Source organism: Camelina sativa, chromosome 17 (assembly GCF_000633955.1).
Source record: "Camelina sativa cultivar DH55 chromosome 17, Cs, whole genome shotgun sequence".
In the NCBI taxonomy this organism is placed as follows: domain Eukaryota; kingdom Viridiplantae; phylum Streptophyta; class Magnoliopsida; order Brassicales; family Brassicaceae; genus Camelina; species Camelina sativa.
In genome coordinates, this window is record NC_025701.1 from 30,019,294 (window position 1) to 30,043,416 (window position 24,123).

At 37.8% G+C, this 24,123-nt stretch overlaps 4 protein-coding genes, 1 long non-coding RNA gene and 1 pseudogene across 7 annotated transcripts; 2 read left to right on the plus strand and 4 right to left on the minus strand.

The window, feature by feature from the left end:
• LOC104759927 lies at window positions 69–881 on the plus strand. Its single transcript, XM_010482795.1, has one exon. The coding sequence runs from the start codon at window positions 69–71 to the stop codon at window positions 879–881; it is 813 nt and encodes a 270-aa protein (XP_010481097.1).
• On the plus strand, window positions 2,006–3,497 carry LOC109129843. The gene is made up of 5 exons (XR_002036147.1): window positions 2,006–2,239; window positions 2,547–2,706; window positions 2,786–2,832; window positions 2,918–3,010; window positions 3,186–3,497. It is a non-coding gene; the product is annotated as an uncharacterized LOC109129843 (long non-coding RNA).
• Window positions 3,609–5,914, minus strand: LOC104758382 (annotated as a pseudogene).
• Window positions 6,510–7,181, minus strand: LOC104759928. The gene has a single exon (XM_010482796.1). It carries the CDS (start codon window positions 7,179–7,181, stop codon window positions 6,510–6,512), a length of 672 nt encoding a protein of 223 aa, XP_010481098.1.
• On the minus strand, window positions 11,301–14,154 carry LOC104758383. The gene has a single exon (XM_010481243.1). It carries the CDS (start codon window positions 13,988–13,990, stop codon window positions 11,585–11,587), a length of 2,406 nt encoding a protein of 801 aa, XP_010479545.1. The 5' UTR covers window positions 13,991–14,154; the 3' UTR covers window positions 11,301–11,584.
• On the minus strand, window positions 14,483–18,517 carry LOC104758384. 3 transcript variants are annotated; one of them, XM_019239095.1, is made up of 2 exons: window positions 17,115–18,517; window positions 14,483–16,720 (listed from the first exon to the last, which is right to left on the minus strand). In XM_019239095.1, the coding sequence occupies exons 1-2, from the start codon at window positions 18,366–18,368 to the stop codon at window positions 14,639–14,641; spliced, it is 3,336 nt and encodes a 1,111-aa protein (XP_019094640.1). In that variant the 5' UTR covers window positions 18,369–18,517; the 3' UTR covers window positions 14,483–14,638. The 3 variants fall into 3 exon arrangements, with proteins under 3 accessions (XP_019094640.1, XP_019094641.1, XP_010479547.1); XM_019239096.1 differs by having other exon boundaries at window positions 14,483–16,546; window positions 16,920–18,517; XM_010481245.2 differs by having other exon boundaries at window positions 14,483–15,250; window positions 16,800–18,517.

The following is a 24,123-nucleotide window of genomic DNA, read 5'->3' on the forward strand; positions in this document are numbered from 1 at the left end:
TCAACTCTATTACTCATTCTCTACTAAATCCAAATATAAGCCTACTACTATACCCAAGTTACCAAAAAATGTCTAATTGGAGTTCTGATGAAGAAATTGAAGAAATGGTAGAGGAGGAGGTTGATAGTATAGTGGAGGAGATCCAATACAACTACACTCACCCAGAGGTACCACCAGCTCCAATAATCCGAAGAGTGCACATTGAGAGAGACTGCGAAGAAGGCCACATTCGATTGTGGAATGATTATTTTAGTGATAATCCAACTTACACTAACGCTATGTTCCGTCGTCGCTTTAGAATGAACAAACTATTGTTCCTTCGTATTGTTACCGCTGTTGAGAATGGAGTCCCATACTTCAGACAAAGGCGAGATGCTACTGGAAGGCTTGGTCTTTCTGCACTTCAAAAATGTACGTCAGCTATTCGTTTGATGGCTTACGGATATTCGGCAGATGCGGCGGATGAATATTTACGACTCGCTGAAACAACCTCCCACAAATGCCTTCTACATTTTGTAGAGGGAGTTATAAATCTATTTGGCAACGAGTATCTCAGAAGACCTACAGCGGAAGACCTCCAACGATTACTGAACATTGGAGAACATCGCGGTTTCCCCGGAATGATAGGGAGCATAGATTGCATGCATTGGGAGTGGAAGAATTGTCCCACTGCATGGAAAGGACAATATACACGTGGATCAGGTAAACCGTCAATCGTACTAGAGGCTGTGGCATCACAAGATTTATGGATTTGGCACGCCTTTTTTGGACCACCGGGTTCGTTAAATGATATCAATGTCTTGGACCGCTCCCCGGTGTTTGATGATATCCTACATGGCCGAGCTCCGAGAGTTAGATACGTTGTCAATGGACGGCAATAAAACATTNGGCGAGATGCTACTGGAAGGCTTGGTCTTTCTGCACTTCAAAAATGTACATCAGCTATTCGTTTGATGGCTTACGGATATTCGACAGATGCGGCGGATGAATATTTACGACTCGCTGAAACAACCTCCCACAAATGCCTTCTACATTTTGTAGAGGGAGTTATAAATCTGTTTGGCGACGAGTATCTNAATCCCGCACTTTTTTGGGATAAAGGAAAAATAGGAAAAATAATGAGAGCATTTATCATCANAACATGATAGTGGAAGACGAACGACATGACCACAATTTCTACGATCCAACAGAATTCCATCACGGAGAAGGAAGCGGAAGTTCTCAAGTCGATTTATCATATTCTACAGATACGCCAACAAATCTACATAATATGATGGGCATTCGAAATGATGTTCATGATACAGAAATGCATGATCTTTTGCAAAAAGACTTGATTGAGCATATCTGGGAAAAATTTGGTGCAACTGCACAATAAATCTTATTCCAAATTCTGTTTAATATGTTTATTATTTTGAATTTTGTAAAATATGTTTAATATTCTAAAGTTTGTAAAAAATTGTTTAAATTTGTAAAATATTGTTTTCTATTTTATGTAATATAAAAAATTTAAATAATTGTTTTATCATTTTAGATAATTAAAGTTTGATAATTAATAAACAAAAATTAAAAAATTATTATTTAAATATTTGAGTAACCTATTTGGGATTCTCTAATAATAGAGTAATTTTGCTTAGGTTCTCTTAGAGTTATTTAACTTAATTTATGATTATTTATATAATTAATTAATGTGAGAGTAACCATGGTGGGTTACTCCACTAATAATGGTCTTAGTACATAAAATATTTCAGTTGTAATTGGAACGTAACCAGTTGTTGTAATTGGTCTCATCAATAAAACCATAAAATACAAATATTACTATCTATTAAGCTGCATTGCCATGAATTTATATGTTTTTACAAGAATGCGTATATTTGTGTGTGTAGACCATCTCCATTGATGGTTTCCAAGAGGGTTCCAAATCATAATTTTAAATTATGATACATTAAAAAATTAAATCAAAATGCTAATTTATTGATGGAAGTGGTTCAATATAGAGGTTTTGGAACACAGTTCCAGCAATGACGTGTCAGTTCGTGATTGGCCAAATTAAAAAAAAAACTCACTTGTTTCTCTCTCTCTCTCTCCATCGGCGAGAGCCTGAGCCGATGTCGATGTAAATTCAAGAGGAATCGGCGGAGGTGATCGAACGGCGAAAGCAGTCGTCGCCGATCAGATCACACAAGCCGTTAATTCTACTGCTAATCTTCTTCAACTGATGCGTCAATCGTCTTCTTCTCAGGTATATCTTCTTCAAACCTTTTTCGCATAGTCACCGATGAAGATCGTGCGATTGGAGATTATACGATTTAGGGTTGAATGATTCTTAATTTGTTGATTAAAACATGTCGTGTGTTCGCAACAAAGTTTTGGAAATTTCTCGAACCTGTGACTGTGATAAACTCTGCATCCTTGTTCATGTAGCATCTTAGAGGTTGAATTTGGTCTAAGTAGTGATGAAGTGGGGATGAGATTTTTGGTGGCTTTAGCCACAAGTATGCAAGTAAGATTAGTCTTTCATCAAATCTTTATTTGTTGCTCTTGATTAGGTTTGTTTGATGAAGACCTTTTGAGTTGATTCTGATATATAAAATGGGGATTTGGTGAATAGTTTCAGACATATATGCAACAGTTTCGTTGTTGTTCTTAACAGCTACGAATCTTGGACTAGAACAGTCTCATTTCACTTTCCTCATCATGGGACAATAGGTAAACAGATAAACATTTTATTGAACCGTTGCTCACTTGCTCTTATGCATATACTTAGTTCTAATTTGGTGTTTTGCAGTGTTTCAAGTCTGAACTCAAATGGTGGCCAGGAGGGGCAGAAGAAATGTTTGTGTTTAATTTGATGCAGCATTTGATTTTGTTTATCCTCTCCTTGAATGGTTGGTGTAGTTTGACAATCTATTTGTAACAGAGCTTGGACTCCTCTGCATCTATGGGAACTAGAAGATCGAAGAAGAAGCAGATCAAAGTCACCTCTTTGAAGCCATTGAAACTCAGAACTGAGGTATAAACTTGGCAATACAACTTGAGAATAGCTTTTCCGGAATACATCTGTTGGATACTCGATACTGTTTTTGCTTACATGGTTATAACTGATTAGTGAGTGAATACATAGTTGAACCTTTCTCTTAATTGTGCTTGGTAGTTTTAGTAATCGTAGTATTGTAATATGAATATAGGCAAAGAGGAAGCAAGTCTTGGAATGCATAAATGGCAAAGAAGAAGCAAGTGTTGCAGAGTGTGTGTCAAGTAAATATAGTCAAGTGTTATACACAATTTTTTTCAAAATTTAAAATTTTAAGAACCTTCAATGATTCTACCATTGGACTATCCCAAATTTAGAAGTATCTAAAATTCTAGTTTTGTGTTTTTTTCAATTATAAAATAGATAGAACCTCCAAACTTAATGACCGTGCAGAACCACTTAAGCTAATTTCAGACTTCCTCCCTTATGCGGGTGGGTACTAAATGACCGTGCAGAAGCATTTACATTTTCTTGAGCTTTGAAACCTTTGACTTTGTTTTCCCCTATTGCATAACTTTTGCTGTTACAGTTTCAAATTGGTTTCTACTATCATTGAAAAGATATGTCTAATGCGCGGAAGATCAATGATGGTAAACCATACAAGAGATGATGGAGCATACAACATTGTTGAAATAATGTATATGAATTTCTGGGTTTAGGAATCTGAATGGTGTGTATGCTACTGTTGTAATTACATCTGAAAAGTTTTGTTTATTTTGGTCTCTAGGCACACATGGTTTTTCTAAGTATGCAACATTAGTTCCTAATATACCCAATAATCTCTCCTGAGACATTTCCTTAGTTCATATATGATTTATTTCACTTGATGGAATCAGACAGTTTTCATTTTAAGGATGTAGTAAATTCTGATCTGCAACACACCAAGAAGCTCATAACTAGGTTCAAATACTTGAAACATTCAAGCAGGCAAACAAGTCTTCAAAAGATACTAAAGCTAGCTTCATCTTTATGTACTTGTGTCTCTTCTTTAAATCATCAGCTATCTTCATTCCATCCTTGCTTGTTCTGTTCATATTAGAGCCTGAAAGAATCAAAACTAGTATCATCATCACCTATGATGTTTCTTGACTTCAGTGTTTTAGCTGATTCATTGGTATCGTTTTCACGAGCTTGCTTTATGTAATTGCGCATCTTGTTTATCAAACCCTCAGCTGACTTCATATTATCCCCACTTGTTGCGTTCATCTTAGATCCGGAAGGAACAAAACTATTGTCCAGACCTGTGATGGTTCTTTCTCCCAATGTTTCATCTGACTCAACAACCAGATTCTCTTCTGAATGATACTTGAGTTCAGGAAACGACGTCCTCCACCACTCGCAGAACAATGGAGTAGCACAAGGTATTGCAGTACGGGAAGGAATGTGTAATATTGTCAAATCGTCAATAGGCTGATTATAATCATTCCAAGCTGCCTCTCGTGAGAGGTTGCTCCGGTTAACAAGAGAAGGAACATCTTGAAGCAAGCCAAACTGTGAAGCCACTCGATTGGGGAAGTAATGTTCCACATTGTTTATCCCAACAAGCTCAGACGCCTTAATGAATCGAGCAAAGGAGGTAAAGTCATCATCAAGACATGGGGAAACAAGAATACACATCTCTTTCTCGGGGTAAAACAGAGGAAACCTCCAGTTTTCAACAGTTTTTGTGTAGGGACGCCACTCAAAACTGTTCATTTTCGAATTGTCCAGGATTAGTCTCGCATCAGTGGTTTGCTGTTTCAGGTCATTCCAAAGAGCCAATCTTGGCTCACCTTCTAGCAACGGATTAGGTACTGGCTGTAATTCCCTGAACCTCTCCCATGTCTCTGATGTGGTTTTTCAAGAGACTTAGCTCAGCATACAAATGAGCAAGAACAGCAGGAGCAAGAGCAATCCTAGTACCCACTCGAGAGATGAACAGCAATTGAAAAAGTAGGTTCATAGATATGATGGAAGTGTGACGGAAACACAAAGTAGCTAAGCCACAACACAAGGAAAGCCACATGCTCAAGCTCATCTTCACTGTTCATGAATCTCTCCATCCATGTAACTGGAGTTGCAAAACTGTTTTTACCTTTTCGTTTGATCTTCAGCCATTCTTTCTTTAGCTCCGCCAGAATCATCTCTCCGGAGGAATCCAGAGTAGCAAAAACAGATGAACCCAAAACAGAGAAACCTGAAAGCAGCATAACGTCTTCAAGGGTTATGGTTGCTTCACCCCAAGGGAAAACGAAGGTTTTAGTGTCAGGACACCATTTCTCAGCAATAGCCAGAACGAGATCTGTGTTTTTGCGGATCTTGTATGTGGATGCTATAACTGCTTCAAAGATCCCAGCTTTTCTCCATATGGGTTCGTGCAAAGTTGACATTTTTCTAGCCCAAAGCTTAAATTTCGTGTTTGCAAATCTCCACCCATTGAAGGAAACAGTGAAAGGCAGAGTCTTTAAGTCAGGAGAAGGAGCTGAGCGTTTCTGACGAGCTTCAGATCCATCAATGGAGGTTTGACAAGGTTTTAAAAGATGAGGTTTTTTGCTACTAGGTCAGTTGCTGTTCTCAGTTGGAGACTCCATGAGATGAGCTTTTCTCTCTTTTGAAAGAAGTTTTAATGCAGGAGAAGAAAATGAAAGCTAGAAACGTTTGATTGTTTGAAGGTGAAGACACGCAGAAACTATTGTTGCAGCCTGCAGGTGGGTGCTAAAGAGAAACTGTTCTTTTAAAGGTAAGAACAAACTACAGTGAATACAAAAGGTGTCATCAATTAACTAATCTTCTCAATCAATAATAAAATTCATACTATAAGGGCATATTTATAGGGGAATCATGTGGGGTGATCTTAGATGAGAAATAATGTAAAAATATTGTAAGATCAGGTCTTAAGATCTTTTGTTAAGAAGTTAGTTATAGGGAGAACATGTATAAGATCTTAAGATTTAATAATATAATATTCTTATAGAAATTTAAAAATATTGAATAAATACAAAGATTAATGTTTAATATATAATTTAAGTATGTTTAAAACTATTTAATATAATGTTTATTAATTTTCTTATTAAACATATTACAATTATTAAAATTTATAAAATAACATTTTAATTGAAAACTTATACAACTTTTATTAAAATTAAAAAAAAAAAATTATTACTTAATTATTTAAAGAAAACAAACATTTTATTTAATTAATACAAATGACCAAATTTATTCCAAATATTCTCAATCAAATCCTCCTTTAATTTGCGATGTGCTTGTTTATCACGAATTAATGTATGACCATCACCTAAACCTTCAAGATTTGAAGACATAGTTACTGAAAAGGTAAGATCCGGAGTAGTTCCAGTTCCATCTTCTTGTTGGAATTCTTGTTCATCATAGAGTGTGTATGAATCTCGTTCATCTTCGACAATCATATTATGCAGTATGAGACATGCTCTCATTATATATGCAATTTTACCCTTGGACCATAAAAGAGTTGGATTTTTAATCATGGCGAACCTAGATTGCAAGACTCCAAATGCACGCTCAACATCTTTTCGTGCACCTTCTTGTTTTTGTGCAAATAAACGATGTTTCGGATGTTGTGGTTGTGGGATGGATTTAACAAATGTCGCCCACTCCGGGTAAATAGTAGCCTTTGAAGATCCTCTGCTGTTGGTCGGCGTAGGTATTCAGTGCCAAACAAGTCAACTATCCCGACGACAAAATGTTCCAAACATTTACGAGCAGTACAAGCAGCAAGACGTATGTATTCGTCAACCGAGTCCGTCGCAGTCCCATACGCTAAAAGTCGAATTGCAGCAGTACATTGTTGTAGGGGTGATAGACCATTCCGGAAGGTTGCATCCTTTTTTGGCTTAAAATATGGAACTTCTTCACTGAGACGATTTACAATACGCAAGAACAGCGGCTTGTTCATTCGAAACCGTCGCCGGAAGTGGTGAGCATCGTAAGTCGGATTATCAGAAAAATAATCGTTCCACAAACGTTCATGCCCTTCTTCTCGTTTTCTATCAATATATTCACGTGGTTTCCTTTCCACCGGAATAGCTTCTTCAACAGCTTCAAATTGGTTATTAAATTGCTCTTGAAAGTATTGGTTTAAACTATCATTATTTGGGTCATAATGGTAGTGAAATTTGTTGGAAGAAGATGCCATAGCAATGAAGGAAAGAAAGAGAAGTGATTGTTTTTTAGGAAAAGAAATATTTGTGAGTAGTGGTGAGAAGTGATAGTTTTTTAGGAAAAGAAATATTTGTTTTGGGTGAGAAGGAAATTTCTGCTTGATGAATGAAAGAAATATTTGAGTTTGGTGAGAGAAGGAAATGTTTGTGCTTTGTTTAGAGAAACAAATGTTTGTTTTGTTGGGAGAAACAAATGTCTCATATATATAGACTGATCAATGGCAAATTCCAAACTAAACACACGGGTTCATAATTCGCAATAAAAAACAACAACAACCAACTTCACGGGTTCATAATTCGCAAAAAAAAACAACAACAACCAACATCACGGGTTGCAACACCAAAAGAAACAACCAAACATCTTTTCAAGACAATAATTTACTTGACCTGGTTCACTATGTCCGTCAGCTGGATCACTCGGTCCGTCAGCTGGTTCACTTTGTCCGTCAGCTGGATCACAAGAACCTTGAGCTGTATCATTTGGTCGTTGAGTTGGATTACTTGCTCCTTGAGTTGGATCACTTCGTCCTTGGGTTGAGCTTCACGGTTCGACAGACTAGGTAATGGACCAGCTTCACGGTTCGACAGACTAGGTAATGGACCAGCTTCACGGTTTAATGGTTGCGGTTCATAGTAAGCAGTCTCAGCCTCATCTTCTGTATCGGAACTATAGTTTAAGGGGCTGTTTATTCCCTCGTCATAGTCAGAGAACATGTCTTCCACAACCTGAAACCAAAACAAACCAAACATTCGACATTCATTAAAGTTTCTGAAAATACATAAACATATATAACCCGATTCATTAAAAACATCATATGAAACTAAAATTTCTGAAAACATTCATTAAAAACATTCATTAAAGTTTCTGGAAATACATAAACATCAAATAAATATAAGCCGATTCATTAAAAACATCATATAAAACTAAAATTAAACAAGCATAAACCCTAAAGCTAAAACAGTTCAGCCATTAGCTTTTTTTTTAGAGCTTTTTCATCTTCATCTAGCGTTTCTTTCTTGGCAATGAGAGTGTCAAGAATGGACATCTTTTGAAGTTCCTTCATGCCCTCTAAATCCTTCTTTTTAATTTCCCACATTTGACTAAAATCTGTGGATGGTGCAGCCTTCTCTTTACCTTTGTTCCTCGCCTTTTTCATTGCCTTTATTCCAGCAGGCCTGCTCTCCTGCTCACCCACAACAGACCCTGACGATGGTACATCTTCATCCGCTTTTCTTTTGGAAGAGGTGGTTGTCTTTGGAGTGGGGTTCATAGGCTCATTATTAATCCATTTCTGTTCATAGCGAAGCACATTCCAAGCATACTCCAAACTAAACTTCTTCTTGTACAGCTTCGTGTATAGTTGGTGAGCATTCTGCAGAATATCCACATCATTCATGCCACTAGCTTTCTCAGCCTTTGCCTCTGCGTATGCTCCACAGAACTTACTGACCTCCCTGCTGATTTTTTGCCAGCGTTGTCTACAATGATCACGGAGCCTTGGTTCACCACCACCAAGGACATGATCGCTTGTTGCATAGTAATCACCAATGCGCTTCCAGAAGGATCCAGACGGTTGATCGTTCCCAACAATCCCATCCTTCGATGTGTTTAACCAGGCGCTTATTAACACTAAGTCATCTTTTGCGGACCATATCCTTCTCTCCCTACGTTGTTCTGCTGTCTCTTCAGTTTGAGTAGGAGGTTGACTCGGCTGTGGACTGGTTTGCGAGCAAAAAGAAGGGATTTGAGGGGATCCAAGGTTTACATTTGGAGCAAAGCTGTCGTAGGGGAAGTTTAGAAGACTAAAGTAGGATTGAGACTGACTATTAGGATTATTATTTGATTCCATAGGAAAATTTTTTTAAAACGGAAGTAGTGAATGAAAACGGAATAAGGCGAGGAAGAGAAGTAGCAATGTCTTACGAAAGAAGATGATTTACGAAACAAGATGAGGAAGAGAAGTAGCTATGTCTTAAGAAAAAAGATGATTTACGAAACAAGATGAGGAAGAGAAGTAGCTATGTGTTAAGAAAAAAGATGATTTACGAAACAAGATGAGGAAGAGAAGTAGCTATGTCTTAAGAAAAAGATGATTTACGAAAGAAGATGATTTAGAGATTGGTTAATATAGAGAAGATCATTAAATTAAAAGTTTGGTGTTGTTGGAGAATTTTAATTCTAAATAACCATTTATACCTACTTCAGTCACATCAGCAGTAAATAAAAGACATTTAGTGTTTCAGATAATAACAACCAACATAGACCATCACAACATAGACATTTAGTGTTTTAGAGAAGTAATGACTTTGTACTATCACAATGAAACAACTAACATACACTCTCGCAATCACCATCACAATAACTTTGTACTATCACAATGAAACAACCAACATACACTCTCGCAATCACCATCACAATAACTTTGTACTATCACAACGAAACAACCAACATACACTCTCGCAATCACCATCACAATAACTTTTCAACCAAGACAATGAAAATAACAAATACTTTTCAACCAAGACAATGAAAATAACACCACCGCATAATACTTTTCAACTTTTCAACCAATAACAATACTTTTCAACCAAGACAATGAAAATAAGTATAGACTACAACCAAACAAACTTTAATTTTCAAGCAATTACATTAACTTTCCTTTTAGTGAGTGGTACTAACCTTTTACTTTAGATGAATGTTGTTTGCGGTGGTCCAATTTAAATCGCCCTGCTAAACCTCACCTACATGCCTCATAAACAAACCAAAATCCATTCATGATTAGTAACAATACAACAAACACTATAATCAAAGGCAATAAGATCAATAAAACAAACGCTATAATCAAACGCCCTAAACCCTAAATCAATTTTTCCCCAAATTCGAAACCCTTATTACTCAGTTTACCCCCAAATTCGAAACCCTAAAACAAAACCTAATCGAAACCCTAAATCAATTTTCCCCCAAATTCGAAACCCTAAATCTAATCGAAACCCTAAATCAATTTTCTCCCAAATTCGAAACCCTAAATCGAATCGAAACCCTAAATCAATTTTAATTTGGGGAAAAATCAATTATCCCCCAAATCAAAACCCTAAATCAATTTTAATCGAAACTCTAAATCAATTTTCCCCCAAATTCGAAACCCTAAAACCAATCGAAACCCAAAATCAAACTTTCCCCAAATTCGAAACCCTAAAACCAAATGAAACAGAGAAGACGACGAGACAGAGGAGATTACCTAGCCGACGACACAGAGGAGACGGAGAAGACGACGAGATCTTCAGCTTCGCGACGCAGAGGAGATGTCTAGACTTCGCGAGACAGAAGAGACAATGATAATCGGTGGCTCCGGAGTAGACGACGAGACGAGGAGACGACTAGGAGACGGTCGCCCCGGTGTTTCAATCGCCGGACAGAGGAGAAGACGATGACGGAAATAATTCTCTCGTGAAATCGCGAAATCGCGTGTCCAGACAGAGAGAAGAAGAAAAATGAAAATTAAAACTGGAATGAAATGAAAAAAAAATAAACATTTCTTTCCTTTAGCAGCTGACACGTCAGCACAAGATCATATGGAGAACTGATCTTAATTAAGATCATTTCATCTGATCTTAGGACTACTATTCACTAAATTTTTTTTTTTTTAACCCCAAGATCAGGTGAGGTGATCCCTCTATAAACATGGCCTAATAATTCGTCATTTAGCGGCTTGTGACCATGTGCAATGAGCCTGCAAGAAGATTACTAGTGAGTAGTGACAAATTCAGAGAGACAAAACGACAAGATTGATACGGAAAATGTTAATTGTAATTCTGATAGGTGTATGCCATTGTTGAAAATAAGGTATATGAATTTGTCAATTTGTAAATCTGTTTTAGTAGACAATGATGTTCTGGTTACACATTCAAAGGTTTCTTTTGTTCCTAATGTAACTATTAATATCTCTAATAAAATCTATTTTTGTTTTTGGTTTTTATATGATTTATTTTATATAATGGAATTAGGCTATCTTTAAGAAAACTCTGATAGGCAACAAATTAAACCAAGAAGCTATTTTATTAGCTCATAACTTAGTTCAAAAGATACTATTAAACCAAAAAGATCATAATAGATCACAATCCCTGTAAGCAAAACTCTGATCTGCAACACACCAAGAAGCTACTCATATCATAACTGAGTTCAAAAGATATAATATGAAACACTTAAAGCAAACAAGTCCTCAAAAAGATACTAAGCAGGAATATCAAAAGATTCTACTAAACCAAAAGATCATATAGATATGAGACTGAACTTTGATGTTCTACTTGCATTTGACTTCTCCTTTCTTTATCTACCCAAGAAAAGCAACTAACTCAAACGAGCTGCTGTTATTTTTCTCTATTTTCTGGTTTTCCTTTCTTTCAGCCATGCCACAGTTCTTTCTGCTTTAAGAATACGCTCTTCTATCGTTGATGCCAGTACCTTCAGCTCTTGAAATCTCTTTTCAGTGGTGTCATTATCAACGTCACCCTCACCAGAATCATGGTTTCTCTTTTCTAAATCCTCAAACTGCTCATTGGACTTCTTGGTTTCTTCACTTCCAAAACCATCGTCATGAAGCAAACAGTTTTGTCCCTGGCTTCTACCACCTACAGTGATGTGAGTGTTTGACTTATCGGATGGGCAGGGAACCATACTCTTATATGCTTTGCTTGTTTCATTTTTTTCTCCCTTTAATGCTTGTACCTTGTCATTGATCATTCCATCATCATTTTCTGTCTCATTTTCACTGAACAACTTCTCATCTGATCTCGTCATTTCTCCAGCTACGGTATCATCTTCACATGCCAAAAACTTTGGTTCATTTCTGCCATCATCCATAGTCTCCTTCTCTGCATAACTCCCATACACATCAAGATCATCATCACAGAATAGCCTTTTCTCTGAAGCTGGTACAACAATGTCATTTACTCCATCAAAATCAACAGGAGAATATGAAGAGTTAGTTTCATGAGATGGGCTCAGAACCATACGCTTCCCTGCTTTGCTTCCTGTTTCATCAGTTTCTGTTTCTTCATTCCTTTTCTTTACTTCCGGTGCTAGTACAGTTTCATCTCCCTCATAGCTTATCGAAAAAAGCTTTTCACAACGTCCTAAATCATTTTTACCCGCCTCAAATCTACCTTTTTTACCAAGCGGCTCAGAAGTATCTCCTCCACTATTCTTAAGACCACTATACTGCTTCTTATAAAGTACCCTTCTTTGAGCAAAAGTGAGGCTCTCATCGTCTTCATCATTGTATGATGCAACCTGTTTCTGACAACGGCCCATTGTACTCTCTTCATTCTCATGAGCTTGCTTCATGTACTTACGTCTCTTGTTTGTTGAATCCTTAGCTATCTTCATTCCATCTTCTCTTGTTCTCTTCATCTTAGAGCCTGAAGGGACAAAGCTAGTGTCTTCACCTCTGATGGTTGATTTCAATGTTTCAGCTGATTTCCTCCACCACTCGCAGAACATTGGTACAACACAAGATTTTGCAGAACGGGAAGGAATGTATAATGTAAAATCATCAATACGCTTATCGTACACATTCCAAGCTGCCTCACGTGAGAGTCTGTAACCTTTAAGAGGAGAATAAACATCCTGACGCATCCCAAACTGTGAAGCCACCCGATTGGGAAAGTAATGCTCCACTGTGTCAATACCAACAAGCTCAGACACCTTGATGCATCGAGCAAAAGAGATAAATTCATCATCAAGACTGGGACCAACAGGCACCTTCATCGCTTTCTCAGGATAAAACTTAGGAAAGTCCCAATTTTTCAAAGTTTTAGTGTAGGGACGCCACTCAAAACTATCCATTTTCGAGTGGTTCAGAATCCGCCTTGCATTGGTGGTTCTCTGTTTCAGGTTAGACCACCGAGCCAATCTTGGCTCACCCCTTAGCAAAGCAAAAGGTTTTGGTTGCAGTTCCCTGAATCTCTCCCATGCCCAAACTTGAACCAGCTTAAACAAAGCAGTCAGGTCAATCTGTACCTTAATAAGCGATTTACTGTAAACTCTAATATGGGTTTTCAAGATACTTAAGTCTGCATACAAGTGTGCAAGAGCAGCAGGAGCAAGAGCCATCTTAGTACCACTTGAAAGATGAACAGCAACTGGCAAAATAGCTTTAGAGAGATGAAACATGTTTGATGGAAAGACAAAGTAGCTAAGCCACAACGCAAGGAACCCAACATGCTCAAGCTCATCATTACTGTTCATAAATCTCTCCATCCATGATAATTTGCTTACCAGAATGGTCTTATCTTTCTTGATCTGCTTCCATTCTTTCTCTAGCTTCGCCATAACCTTCTTCCCTGAGCTGTCCAGAGCAGCAAAAACCGGCGAACCCAAAACAGAGAAACCTAAAAGCAGCATAACGTCTTCAAGGGTTATGGTTGCTTCACCCCAAGGGAAAACGAAGGTTTTAGTGTCAGGACACCATTTCTCAGCAATACCCATAAGGAGATCTGTGTCTTTACGGATTATGTATGTAGATGCTACAACAGCTTCAAAAATCCCAGCTTTTCTCCAAATGGGTTCGTGCAAAGATGCCATTTTTCTAGCCCAAGCTTTGAACCTTTTGTTTGGATACCTCCAACCGCAGAACTCAATACTCCCAGAAAGGTCCTTTGAGTGAGCAGAGAGAGATGAACGCGTTTCCTGAGCTTCAAATCCTTCAATGGAGGTGAGACAAGGTTTTGAAAGATGGTTTTTTTGGCTTCTGGATCGACTACTGTTCTCAGAGGGAGACGCCATGAAAGCTCTTCTCTCTTATCAAAGAAGATCTTCAATAAATGGAGAAAAAGAAGAAGAAGATGAAAGCAAGAAAAAGTTTAAGGCTTTTTTTTGTTTCTTGTGGCTTAATGTTTCAAATTCAAGGCACACAGAAGCTTTGTTGCAGCGTTGCAGCAGGTTGGTACTAAAATTGAAATAGTACTTTCTAAGAAATAAGATAAAAAAAGCTACAAGCTGTGAATATCGATTAAATAATAATTACTTATCTTGTCAAAATCATTTTAGATGTATGTGGAAAAAGATACAAAAACTGCTGGGTAAATGACATTTACAAGCTGCCAAAAAAAATGATGCAATTTTCAATTTTGTTTGCTTTCAAAAATTTATTACTCATTTTGTCAAAATCATTTTTAAAGTTTCCATCTTTTAGCGACGTCTTCTGTCTTAAATTATGTAAGAAAAATATTAGTAACTTTTATTATGGAGAATTAGAGATAAACTTCTATTTGGATTATGTTTGTGAACTCTATAATTCAGTGTCTAATTCAAAAGCAAAAAGTACTGATTCCTCCATTTGATATGTCTTTCTCTACTACTAACACCATAAATATTTGTGTCTGGTGGTAAGTTCTCTCCAAATGCAAAAGTGAAAAAGGGCAAAAGACACACTCAAATATTGTGATTTGTGTTTCCTCTGGTTTTCCACACTATAATCTTGGCCAAAGTCTTCTTCACCTTAACCATACGTGCCTCAAGCTTCAGTTCTATCTCTTTTACTGCAAGCCTTCTCTGTTTCAGTCTTTCATCAAGTTCTTCTTCTTTCTTAACTTCACTGCACAACTTCTCATCATTGCACCTCTGCTTTTCTCCGTCTTCATGGACCAAACACTCTGCTTTCTTGCTCCCATCTCTTCCAATGCTTTGCAGAATCAGTCCATTATGTTGCTCACCATCGATCATATTCTTCTTCCCTTCATTATTTCCAATCACGTCAGCATCAAAACCATTAAGAATCTCCCTTGTCTTCTGTGATTTGTTTGCAGTTTCATCATCCTTTTCCCTCCTTTGCTCTACTCTAGTCGACGCATACTTTTTACAAGGCTCTGAACCATCATCGCTATCAGCTGCCAGATATCTTCTAGTTCTTTTTCCAAGTGTTTCAGAAGCATCTCCAACAATTATCTCTGCATCACTACTATACTTCTTCCTAGATTCGATCCATCGAGCAATAGTTATGTTATCATCTTCTTCATCCTCATTAGCCCGCTTCAGCTGCACTGGCTGGCAAATGCTTTGCTGCACTGGCTCGCAAATGCTTTGCTGCAGCTGGACTGGATTGTAAATGCTTTGCTGCAGCTGCACTGGCTTGTTGATTCTTTGCTGCAGGTGGACTGGCTTGTAAAGCCTTTTCTTCATCTGCACTGGGATGTAAATGTTTTCCTTCAGCTGCACTTGCTCGCAAATGCTTTGCTTCAGCTGCATTGGCTCGCAAATGCTTTGCTTCAGCTGCATTGGCTCGCAAATGCTTTGCTTCAGCTGCATTGGCTCGCAAATGCTTTGCTTCAGCTGCATTGGCTCGCAAATGCTTTGCTTCAGCTGCATTGGCTCGCAAATGCTTTGCTTCAGCTGCATTGGCTCGCAAATGCTTTGCTTCAGCTGCATTGGCTCGCAAATGCTTTGCTTCAGCTGCATTGGCTCGCAAATGCTTTGCTTCAGCTGCATTGGCTCGCAAATGCTTTGCTTCAGCTGCATTGGCTCGCAAATGCTTTGCTTCAGCTGCATTGGCTCGCAAATGCTTTGCTTCAGCTGCACTGGCTCACAAGTGCTTTGCTGCAGCTGGACTGGATTGTAAATGCTTTGCTGCAGCTGCACTGGCTTGTTGATTCTTTGCTGCAGGTGGACTGGCTTGTAAAGCCTTTTCTTCATCTGCACTGGGATGTAAATGTTTTCCTTCAGCTGCACTGGATCGTAAATGCTTTTCTGCAGCTGCACTGGCTTGTACATGCTTGGTTGCAGCTGCACTGGCTTGTACATGCTCTGTTGCAGCTGCACTGGCTGGTAAATGCTTTGCTGCAGTTGCACTGGCTTGTTAACGCTTCTCTTATTTGTAAAATCCTCACTTGTCTTGTTCATCTTCCAACCTGATGATACACGACTGTTTACCAACCCTCCTATCTTATCTTGCTTTACTAATCTTTGTATCCTAGGACTTCTGCGTCTTGTAGAAAAGCCTTCTTCCAATTTCTGAACCACACTCAAAGAAAGTACTTCGGGAGATACATCGATATTTATTTTATCATCTTCTTCATCCATAGAACTCTCATCATCATCCTCATGAGCTCGCTTCTTCTGCACTCGCTTGTTATTGCTTCTCTTATTTGTAAAATCCTTACTTTTCTTGTTCATCTTCCTACCTGATGATACACGACTCTTGACCAACACTCCTATCTTATCTTGCTTTACGAGTCTATGCAACCTAGATCTTCTACGTTTTGCAGAAAAGCCTTCCTCCAATTTCTGAACCACATGACTCAAAGGCAGTACCTTGGGAGATGCATCATCATCATGATCAGATTTCTTCCTTGCATCAAAAGTATCAATTGTTTCTTTCTGCATTTCTGCAGAACCCAAAAACCTTGCAACTGACTTCAGCCACCAGACTCGGTATCTCGTAGTGACAGAACCTCGATCAAGGCGACAAGGCATGTAGAGCTTTAAACCATCAAGTGACTTACTGTAATCATTCCAAGCCTCCTTTTCTGTGNCTCTTATTTGTAAAATCCTTACTTTTCTTGTTCATCTTCCTACCTGATGATACACGACTCTTGACCAACACTCCTATCTTATCTTGCTTTACGAGTCTATGCATCCTAGATCTTCTGCGTTTTGCAGAAAAGCCTTCCTCCAATTTCTGAACAACATGACTCAAAGGCAGTACCTTGGGAGATGCATCATCACCATCATCAGATTTCTTCCTTGCATTAAAAGTTTCAGTTGTTTCTTTCTGCATTTCTGCAGAACCCAAAAACTTTGCAACTGACTTTAGCCACCAGACTCGGTATCTTGCAGTGACAGAACCTCGATCAAGGCGACAAGGCATGTAGAGCTTTAAACCATCAAGTGACTTACTGTAATCATTCCAAGCCTCCTTTTCTGTGAAGTTTCTGCGACGAGTAACCAAAGCAGGAAGATCTTGAGCCAAACCGAACTGCATCGCCACTCTATTCGGGAAGTAATCCTCTAAGAAACCATCTCCAACAAGCTGAGAAACTGTCACACATCGAGCAAACGAAACAAACTCATCATCATCAACACTGTCATCAACAGTCACCCACATAGCTTCCTCAAGGTAAAACCGGAGTGGGTTCCAGTTCTTTAGCGGTTTAGTGTAAGGACGCCACTCAAAATCATCAAACCTCAATCTCGTTTTACTTCTTTGTGGCAGACCACCCCACTGAGCTATCCTAGGTTCACCTTTGGGTATCTCTCTAGCTTTTGGTCTTGTGTTTCTGAATCTCTCCCATATCCAAACTTGTACTAACTTAAACAGAGACTTGATGTAAATTTTGTCATCAGATTTATCTCTAGAAAAATCACAGATTCGACCCAAATCTCTGTAAAGGATTGAGAGAACAACAGGGGCAAGAGCAATCCTTTCACCTCTAGCTAAACGAACAGCGATAGATGTAACATATTTGGAGACAGAACGACGAGCTGTAGAAGGAAAAACAAAAAGCGAAAGCCACAAAACCAGAAAAGCTTCATGCTCCATCTGACCACCGCTACCTGAAAAGCTCGAAATCCATGACTTTACACTCACATAGCTATCTCTGCATCTACTCTCAAATCTTGCTTTGTCCAGTTTCTCTACGGCATCTCTCATCTCCGAGCTTTTCAAAGGGGCAAAGATCGGAGAGCCCAAAACAGAAAAGCCTAATAGCACCATCACATCCTCCAACGTTATCGTTGCTTCACCCCAAGGAAAGACAAAAGATTTGGTCTCAGGACACCATTTCTCAGTAACGGAGAGAATCAAAGACGTGTTTTTGGAGATTTTGTAAGTAGAAGCCTTGATTGCGTCAAAAATCCCAGCTTTTTTCCAAGTGTGTGCGTGTAAAGCTTCCATTTTTACAACCCAAGATAAGAAACGACGCTCTGCAAACCAAAACCCAGAGAAGGAAACCTGTGAAGAGAAGCGTTTTAGGTCAGAAGAGAAATCAGAAGGACGTTGGTAGTGACGACGAGGAAGCTCGGCTACAGAGCCACCTTTGATGGAGGTAAGGAAGGGTTTAAGGAAATGGGTTTTTCTCAAGCAGCGACCTTTCTTAGTAACCATGACTTCTTCTCTCTCTTCAATGAGAAGATTCTCAGTGGGTGATGAAGAAGATGCGTTTTTCATCTCTGTAGATGATGATGGAGAAGAAGCAAACCAAAAGCTAGGGATTTTGAAAGTAGGAAAAATAAAAATGGAGACTTTACGAATCAGAAATTGCTCTGTTTGGAAAAAGATGGCGTTTTTGTTGGAGATGTGCTGAGTAAAATGTTAGACCGCTGGACGCAACAGTTTGCTTTTTATGACAGAGCAAGTCCCCTTCTTTAATTTCCTACTCGTTAAACAATTCACACTTTTTGTGGTGTTATTTGGTTAAATTTTGTCAATTTTTTAAAAATATATATACATTATTATTATCTATTCTTTTTTTTTTTAATATCAGTCATTTTCTTATGTATTTTGGCAATTTTATAGTAGACTGATACAGTACGAGTTAATCTGTAACTCAGTTTAGATGTGAATGATTGATCAATTTGGTTTTCGGTTCAGATTCAATTTAATTTATTCTAGTAGAATAACGATTTTTTAATTCTCATATTTATATAGGCCGGTTGGTTTTCTCGGTCTTTACAAAAATGAAAAAGTTTTTATTGGACATTATATTATCAAAAATAATAAAAAAATAATAATAAATTAGATAAAACGAATAAGAAACTGGACTTCAATCAAAATAAACCAAAAATCGGATTGAACTGAACTAGTGATCGGTTTAACCAAGTCAAAAATACATTACAAACAAAAATTGACTAAAGCATTTTTATTCCGTTGACCATTTTGGTTCAAGTAAACCGAGGATCGGGAAAATCAATTCAAATAAAACTTTTTGTGTCGAACCTTAATTATTTGCATGAAATCATTTTTTAAAGCAAATCGATCAAATGAACTGTTTTAACTTCTACGTTTACTTTCTCACACTTGTTTTTAGGGAAAAAGAATTAAAAAAAAAACTAATGATATTCAAGCTGAAGCATATTTTCAGATCATGAAGTTGACTTGGAAATCAAGAATCTAGAGTACTTGCAGTGACAAGATGGATATTTTCAAATTTAGATTTCTGATTATTTCTTACTTCTTTCTTATAATAAGGAATTATTGTAATACTCTATCAAATAATTGTTCCTTTCTTTTTTATGTCAAATATTTTTTGTAATATATTTATAGTTTATTGAATGAATGTAAATTTATTCAACAAATTTTTCTTTGTACAAGAAATGTAACTTATGTTAAGTGGTTCAAAGAGTACAGAGATTAAAAGAGTAGAGTAAACTTTGTAATAAAAATTTTATATACTCATCATCATTACTTTTAGTATTTGTGATCCAATATATAATTTATATAAAATTCATTATAATGTTCATTTTATCCAAGTTTTGTGTTTTTAAGAATTTTCTAATATATTCTTATTTTGGAGTAGAGATAATGAATTAATGACGGTGATACATTTTCAGAATTGGTGAGTTTTCAATATAGCAGTTTTCAAAAGTTTATGAGAATCAAAAATTTTCTTAAAGAAGTTTAATAAAGAAAATAAGTTGTTGGAAAATAGTGGTCATTCAATTCTGCTTAGTTTAATCAGAAATGTAGTTGTGTAGCAGATTCACATAGCTATAGAATTGTTCACCGAAATATAAATATTGATATCTTTTTCATAAAATTTAAAGTTTTATCATGCTCAAACCTCCAAGTTTAACATTAAAGTTCTCCTTGGAGATTATGAAAAAGCTATATGGATCTAAATAACCATTTTTGCTCTAAATTTTTGCCATTACATTTAAATGTAAAATATATAAAAAATGTAAATAAAATGGGTAAAGGCGAAAAATTAAAACCAGAATTTGTAAGATTTTAACAAAAAGAAAAAATACAAAGTAAAAGCTGGTATTTTAGACATGGAAATAACTCATAAATCCTTACATTTTATCTGTAAGTTTAGTAATTAAACCCTTAATTAGATTTTAACCTACGGTATACCGTATACCGCATGACAATTTTTTGTAACTTAAAGATTTAAAGATTTAAATTTGAAGCTGTATTTGTTTATTAATTTGTTTCTATTGTTTACTGTTTAACATTGTATAATTATATTTTGATTGTTAATTTATGATTTAACTTTTGGTACACCGCATGACAATTTTTTTTACATAATATTAATTTAATAAACATAATTAGATATATCTATAACTCTAATTTAATAGATATATCTAATTATGTTTATTAAATTAATATTATGTAAAAAAAAATTGTCATGCGGTGTACCAAAAGTGTAATTAGTTATAAATATTGTTATAAATATTGATAGTGTTACAGTATAATGAAATTATGTTTACTCGTCTAGTACCAAGCTAATTATATTTGAAAATTTTAAAAGTTTAAATTCTTTAAAACAAAAAAACGGGAGTAAACTAAATAAAATTATTAAATTTGAATGTCTAGTAAATGAAGTTACACGCTCATTCGTATTTATAATAATTTTGGTTTATATTCTACTATTCTAGTATGACTCTAAACCACTGTCCTATTTTTCTAGGGAATGTGGCACATTGTACATACATTTTTATATTCATCCATTGAGTAATATATGTCAGCTTAAAAAAAATTGTATCACATCATATTCAGAACAAAAAAAATAAAAATTTTATTAAGTAAATGTCTTATATAATAATTCAAAATAATTTAAATATAAGATCAAATAAAAACAAAAGGACAGACATAAATTTAAGTTTAAACTAGGTAGAAAAAATTATAGAAATTAGATAAAATTTGGAAATATATTTTTCCAAAGACTTTTCATGTAATTAATTATAACATAAAGGTTACTTTGCCAAAGGTACATCAAAAATGTTAATATAAATTTGAATTTTGTTTTTTTCCTACTTTTAAACTATAAAAGTTCAATAACTTTTATTTGTAGATTTAAAATTATAATATTTTTTATTTGATTTCAGTCGATATTGTTTGTCAAATCAAGCTGAAAATAAAATTCTTGTAAATAAAAAAAAAACTAGATTTTGTAAAAGAATCTAAATATATTCAGACTCCGCCATGTTGCAAGTTGCAATGTTGCAGCTTGGGTGCTAAAATTGAAATACTACTTTCTAAGAAATTAGAAAAAAAAAAACTACAAGGTGTGAATAAAGATTAAATAATATTTACTTTTGATGTCCAGATCGGTCACAATTAATATGTTTAGTTCGGTCAAAGGAGGGTCGAAGTTCTCTTTTATTATATTGATGCCGAGACACAAAAGGACGGATTACAACTCGACTTAAACGAGTTACAAGTATAAACGAGAATAATCGACGAGTTGCTATCTCGTCGATCCTCCGAGCTATTGAGTCTAAACTGTAGATTTCCACTTGGACGAGCTGAGGCTTTCGTACTTGCTATCCCGATTCCTTTTCTTCTTTTCGATCCCCCCATTTTGCGGACCGTACGTCTCCCTTTATAGGGAATCGTGTCGGTTCGTCTATACGAAAAGACCATAATACCCTCCCTTCCTTTGGAGATTTATCATGGGCTTTTTCTGGGCCAGGCCTGTTGTTTGGGGTGTAGATCCACCCCCAACAGTAGGCCCCCCCCGCGGCCTTTAGTTCGTAGTCTTTAGGCGAAGAACAGCCGTGAAGGAGCGAAAGGTCGCGCGTGAAGGAACGGTTCCCAACTTTTGGGGTCGAATCGTTGTGTGCGGTGATCGACGGGCGTGAGATCCTGAAATCGTACCGTTATGGGGCGCGTGTCGTAATGATGACGCTTCCAGATCCTTCGTCCTTCTACTATAAATATCACTTCTCCGTTTCTCTCATTACCTTCTTCTCGCATTTTTCGGTGCTCATCGTTCAGGTATTCTCCCTCCTCTTATCTCGTCGTTATTTTGCTTTTAGTGCGTCGTACTTTTACTATGAACTCCCCTCGTTCTCAATCGTCCGATCCATCCATCGAGAGCCATCTTCGACGAGCGACGACTTCCGAATCTGATGGCTCTAATAGGTCCGTTCGCCGGGAGGGCCGTTCTCGGAGTCCTTCTGATTCGTCTTCGGCGGGTTCAGACATGGCTCGATTTGAAGAATTGAGACGTCGTCTCGTTCCAGGGTCGGCGGTTCCAAGCTCGTCGGGTCTGCCTTGCAGGATTCCTTCCCTGATAGACGAGCCATTGATCAATGACCCATCCTTTCCCGAGTTGGACAACGTTCCTTTGCCAACCGAGAACCTTTTCTCTCATTTCCCTCCGTCGACGTTGAAACCGGGAGCAGCGTATGATGCAGTTCGCATTGGGAAATTAAACACCGAACCGAGAATTCTGATTCCCTGGGATGCTCCTTTCCGCTTTATTTGCCTTTCGGAGAAGTACTTCACCGAGTGCGGGCTTACATTCCCTTTGTCGTCTTTCCTGATGACATATTTTGCTCGTCGTGAGGCGGCCATTTCTCAATTTGCCCCGGCGACCTTTCGAAATGCTGTTGGCCTTTCGATTATGGCCGAAGCTGCGGGGGTTAAGCTTACTTGTGATCATTTGGAAGAGTTGACGTGTCTGAACCCGTCGAGCCGAGACAAAACTCCTGGAATTTACTATGTAGCGTCGGGAAGGAAGACGACGCTCGTCGAGGGTGCTAAGGGCAAAACATATAATTGGAAGGGCTCGTACTTCTTTCTTGAAGTCGGTGAGGGGGTTTTGGAGGATCCGTCGATTCCTTGGTTTTCTGGGTGGAACCCTTCACCCGGTAGCCGACCCTTCTTGCCTAGTATATTTTATTTGCACTACTCTCTGGTCGTGCTTAACCTTTCCCCTTTCTTTTTTTTTTAGTTGTTGTTCCAAGGTGTTTGCTGCCATACCCTTCTTCATTTCAGGCCGAGATAGACGCAATCAAGGTTTTCTGCCCTTACGTTTGGCCGGGTACCGAGCCGAAAAAAGGTCGTTCATGGAAGACATCTGATCCTCGAAGAAAAACAGGTACATCCTAGCATAGTTGAACCCGTTTTTTGCTGCTCCTTGAGTTTGAAATTAATTTCGTCGCTTTGTGTTGTAGCCAGAACGATGGGTAAGATGAATTTGAGTGTTCCTAACGCGTCTGCTCGTTATCGCCGAGCTCCGGAGCCGTTGCCTCGTTCCGCTATTCGTCATGATGCTCGTCCAGGTGTTAATCCTCCAAGCTCTGGTTCGTCAAAAAGGGTTTCTTCTTCCTCTCGTCAGGTTGTGGACGACCCGTCGAGAACGCGTCCAAGATCCCTTCCCCCAAATCGTCACGTTGGTCCGGAGGAGACACTTCCCAGGAAGAAGGTGGACGGGACTCCTGGTCGCATCGCCGAGGTGCCGAAAGATTCTCAGAAAAGGAAGGATGGTCCTGAACAAGGGCGGTCTCCCCCACCAAAGAAGTCTAAGTCAGTAGACTTTAGCTGGAATTTTACGCATTCCTCTGGGGCTCGTCCTTTTCCAGATGATTCGCAGTCATGTGCCGAGTTATTTCGAAAGATCCATTTTGGTGAAGGTCGTCTTCCTGCAGTTGAGAAGATGAAAGAGGTTGATGCGGTTACCGAAGTTGCTCAGGCGTCCTTTGAGGTTTGTCAGTTAAACCAACTTGCTATGAATGTTCCTTTACTCATTTTTCTTATGATTGTCTTTTCCTTTCTTTATCATAGTTTATTGCGCGTATCAATCATTTGGCGTCTCGCTACGAGCGTCGTGTTCGGCACTTGGAAGGGGAGCGTTCTGGGGAGTCGAGTGAGAGGATCGAGCGCCTTGAGGCGCAACTGGGGGAGGCGGTGCGGTCTAACCAGAGACTCAGCGACCTTGTGGCCAAGCTCGAACATCACCGGAGCGGGTTGATCA

Bases quoted from the DNA above. Each gene is read 5' to 3' on its own strand.
- LOC104759927 (XM_010482795.1), top strand. From the start codon at position 69: ATGTCTAATTGGAGTTCTGATGAAGAAATTGAAGAAATGGTAGAGGAG.
- LOC104759928 (XM_010482796.1), bottom strand. From the start codon at position 7,181: ATGGCATCTTCTTCCAACAAATTTCACTACCATTATGACCCAAATAAT.
- LOC104758383 (XM_010481243.1), bottom strand. From the start codon at position 13,990: ATGGCGTCTCCCTCTGAGAACAGTAGTCGATCCAGAAGCCAAAAAAAC.
- LOC104758384 (XM_019239096.1), bottom strand. From the start codon at position 18,368: ATGAAAAACGCATCTTCTTCATCACCCACTGAGAATCTTCTCATTGAA. The intron at 16,547-16,919 runs GCATCTCCCAAG...GATGCAAGGAAG, and splicing joins AATCTGATGATGGTGATGAT to AAATCTGATCATGATGATGA.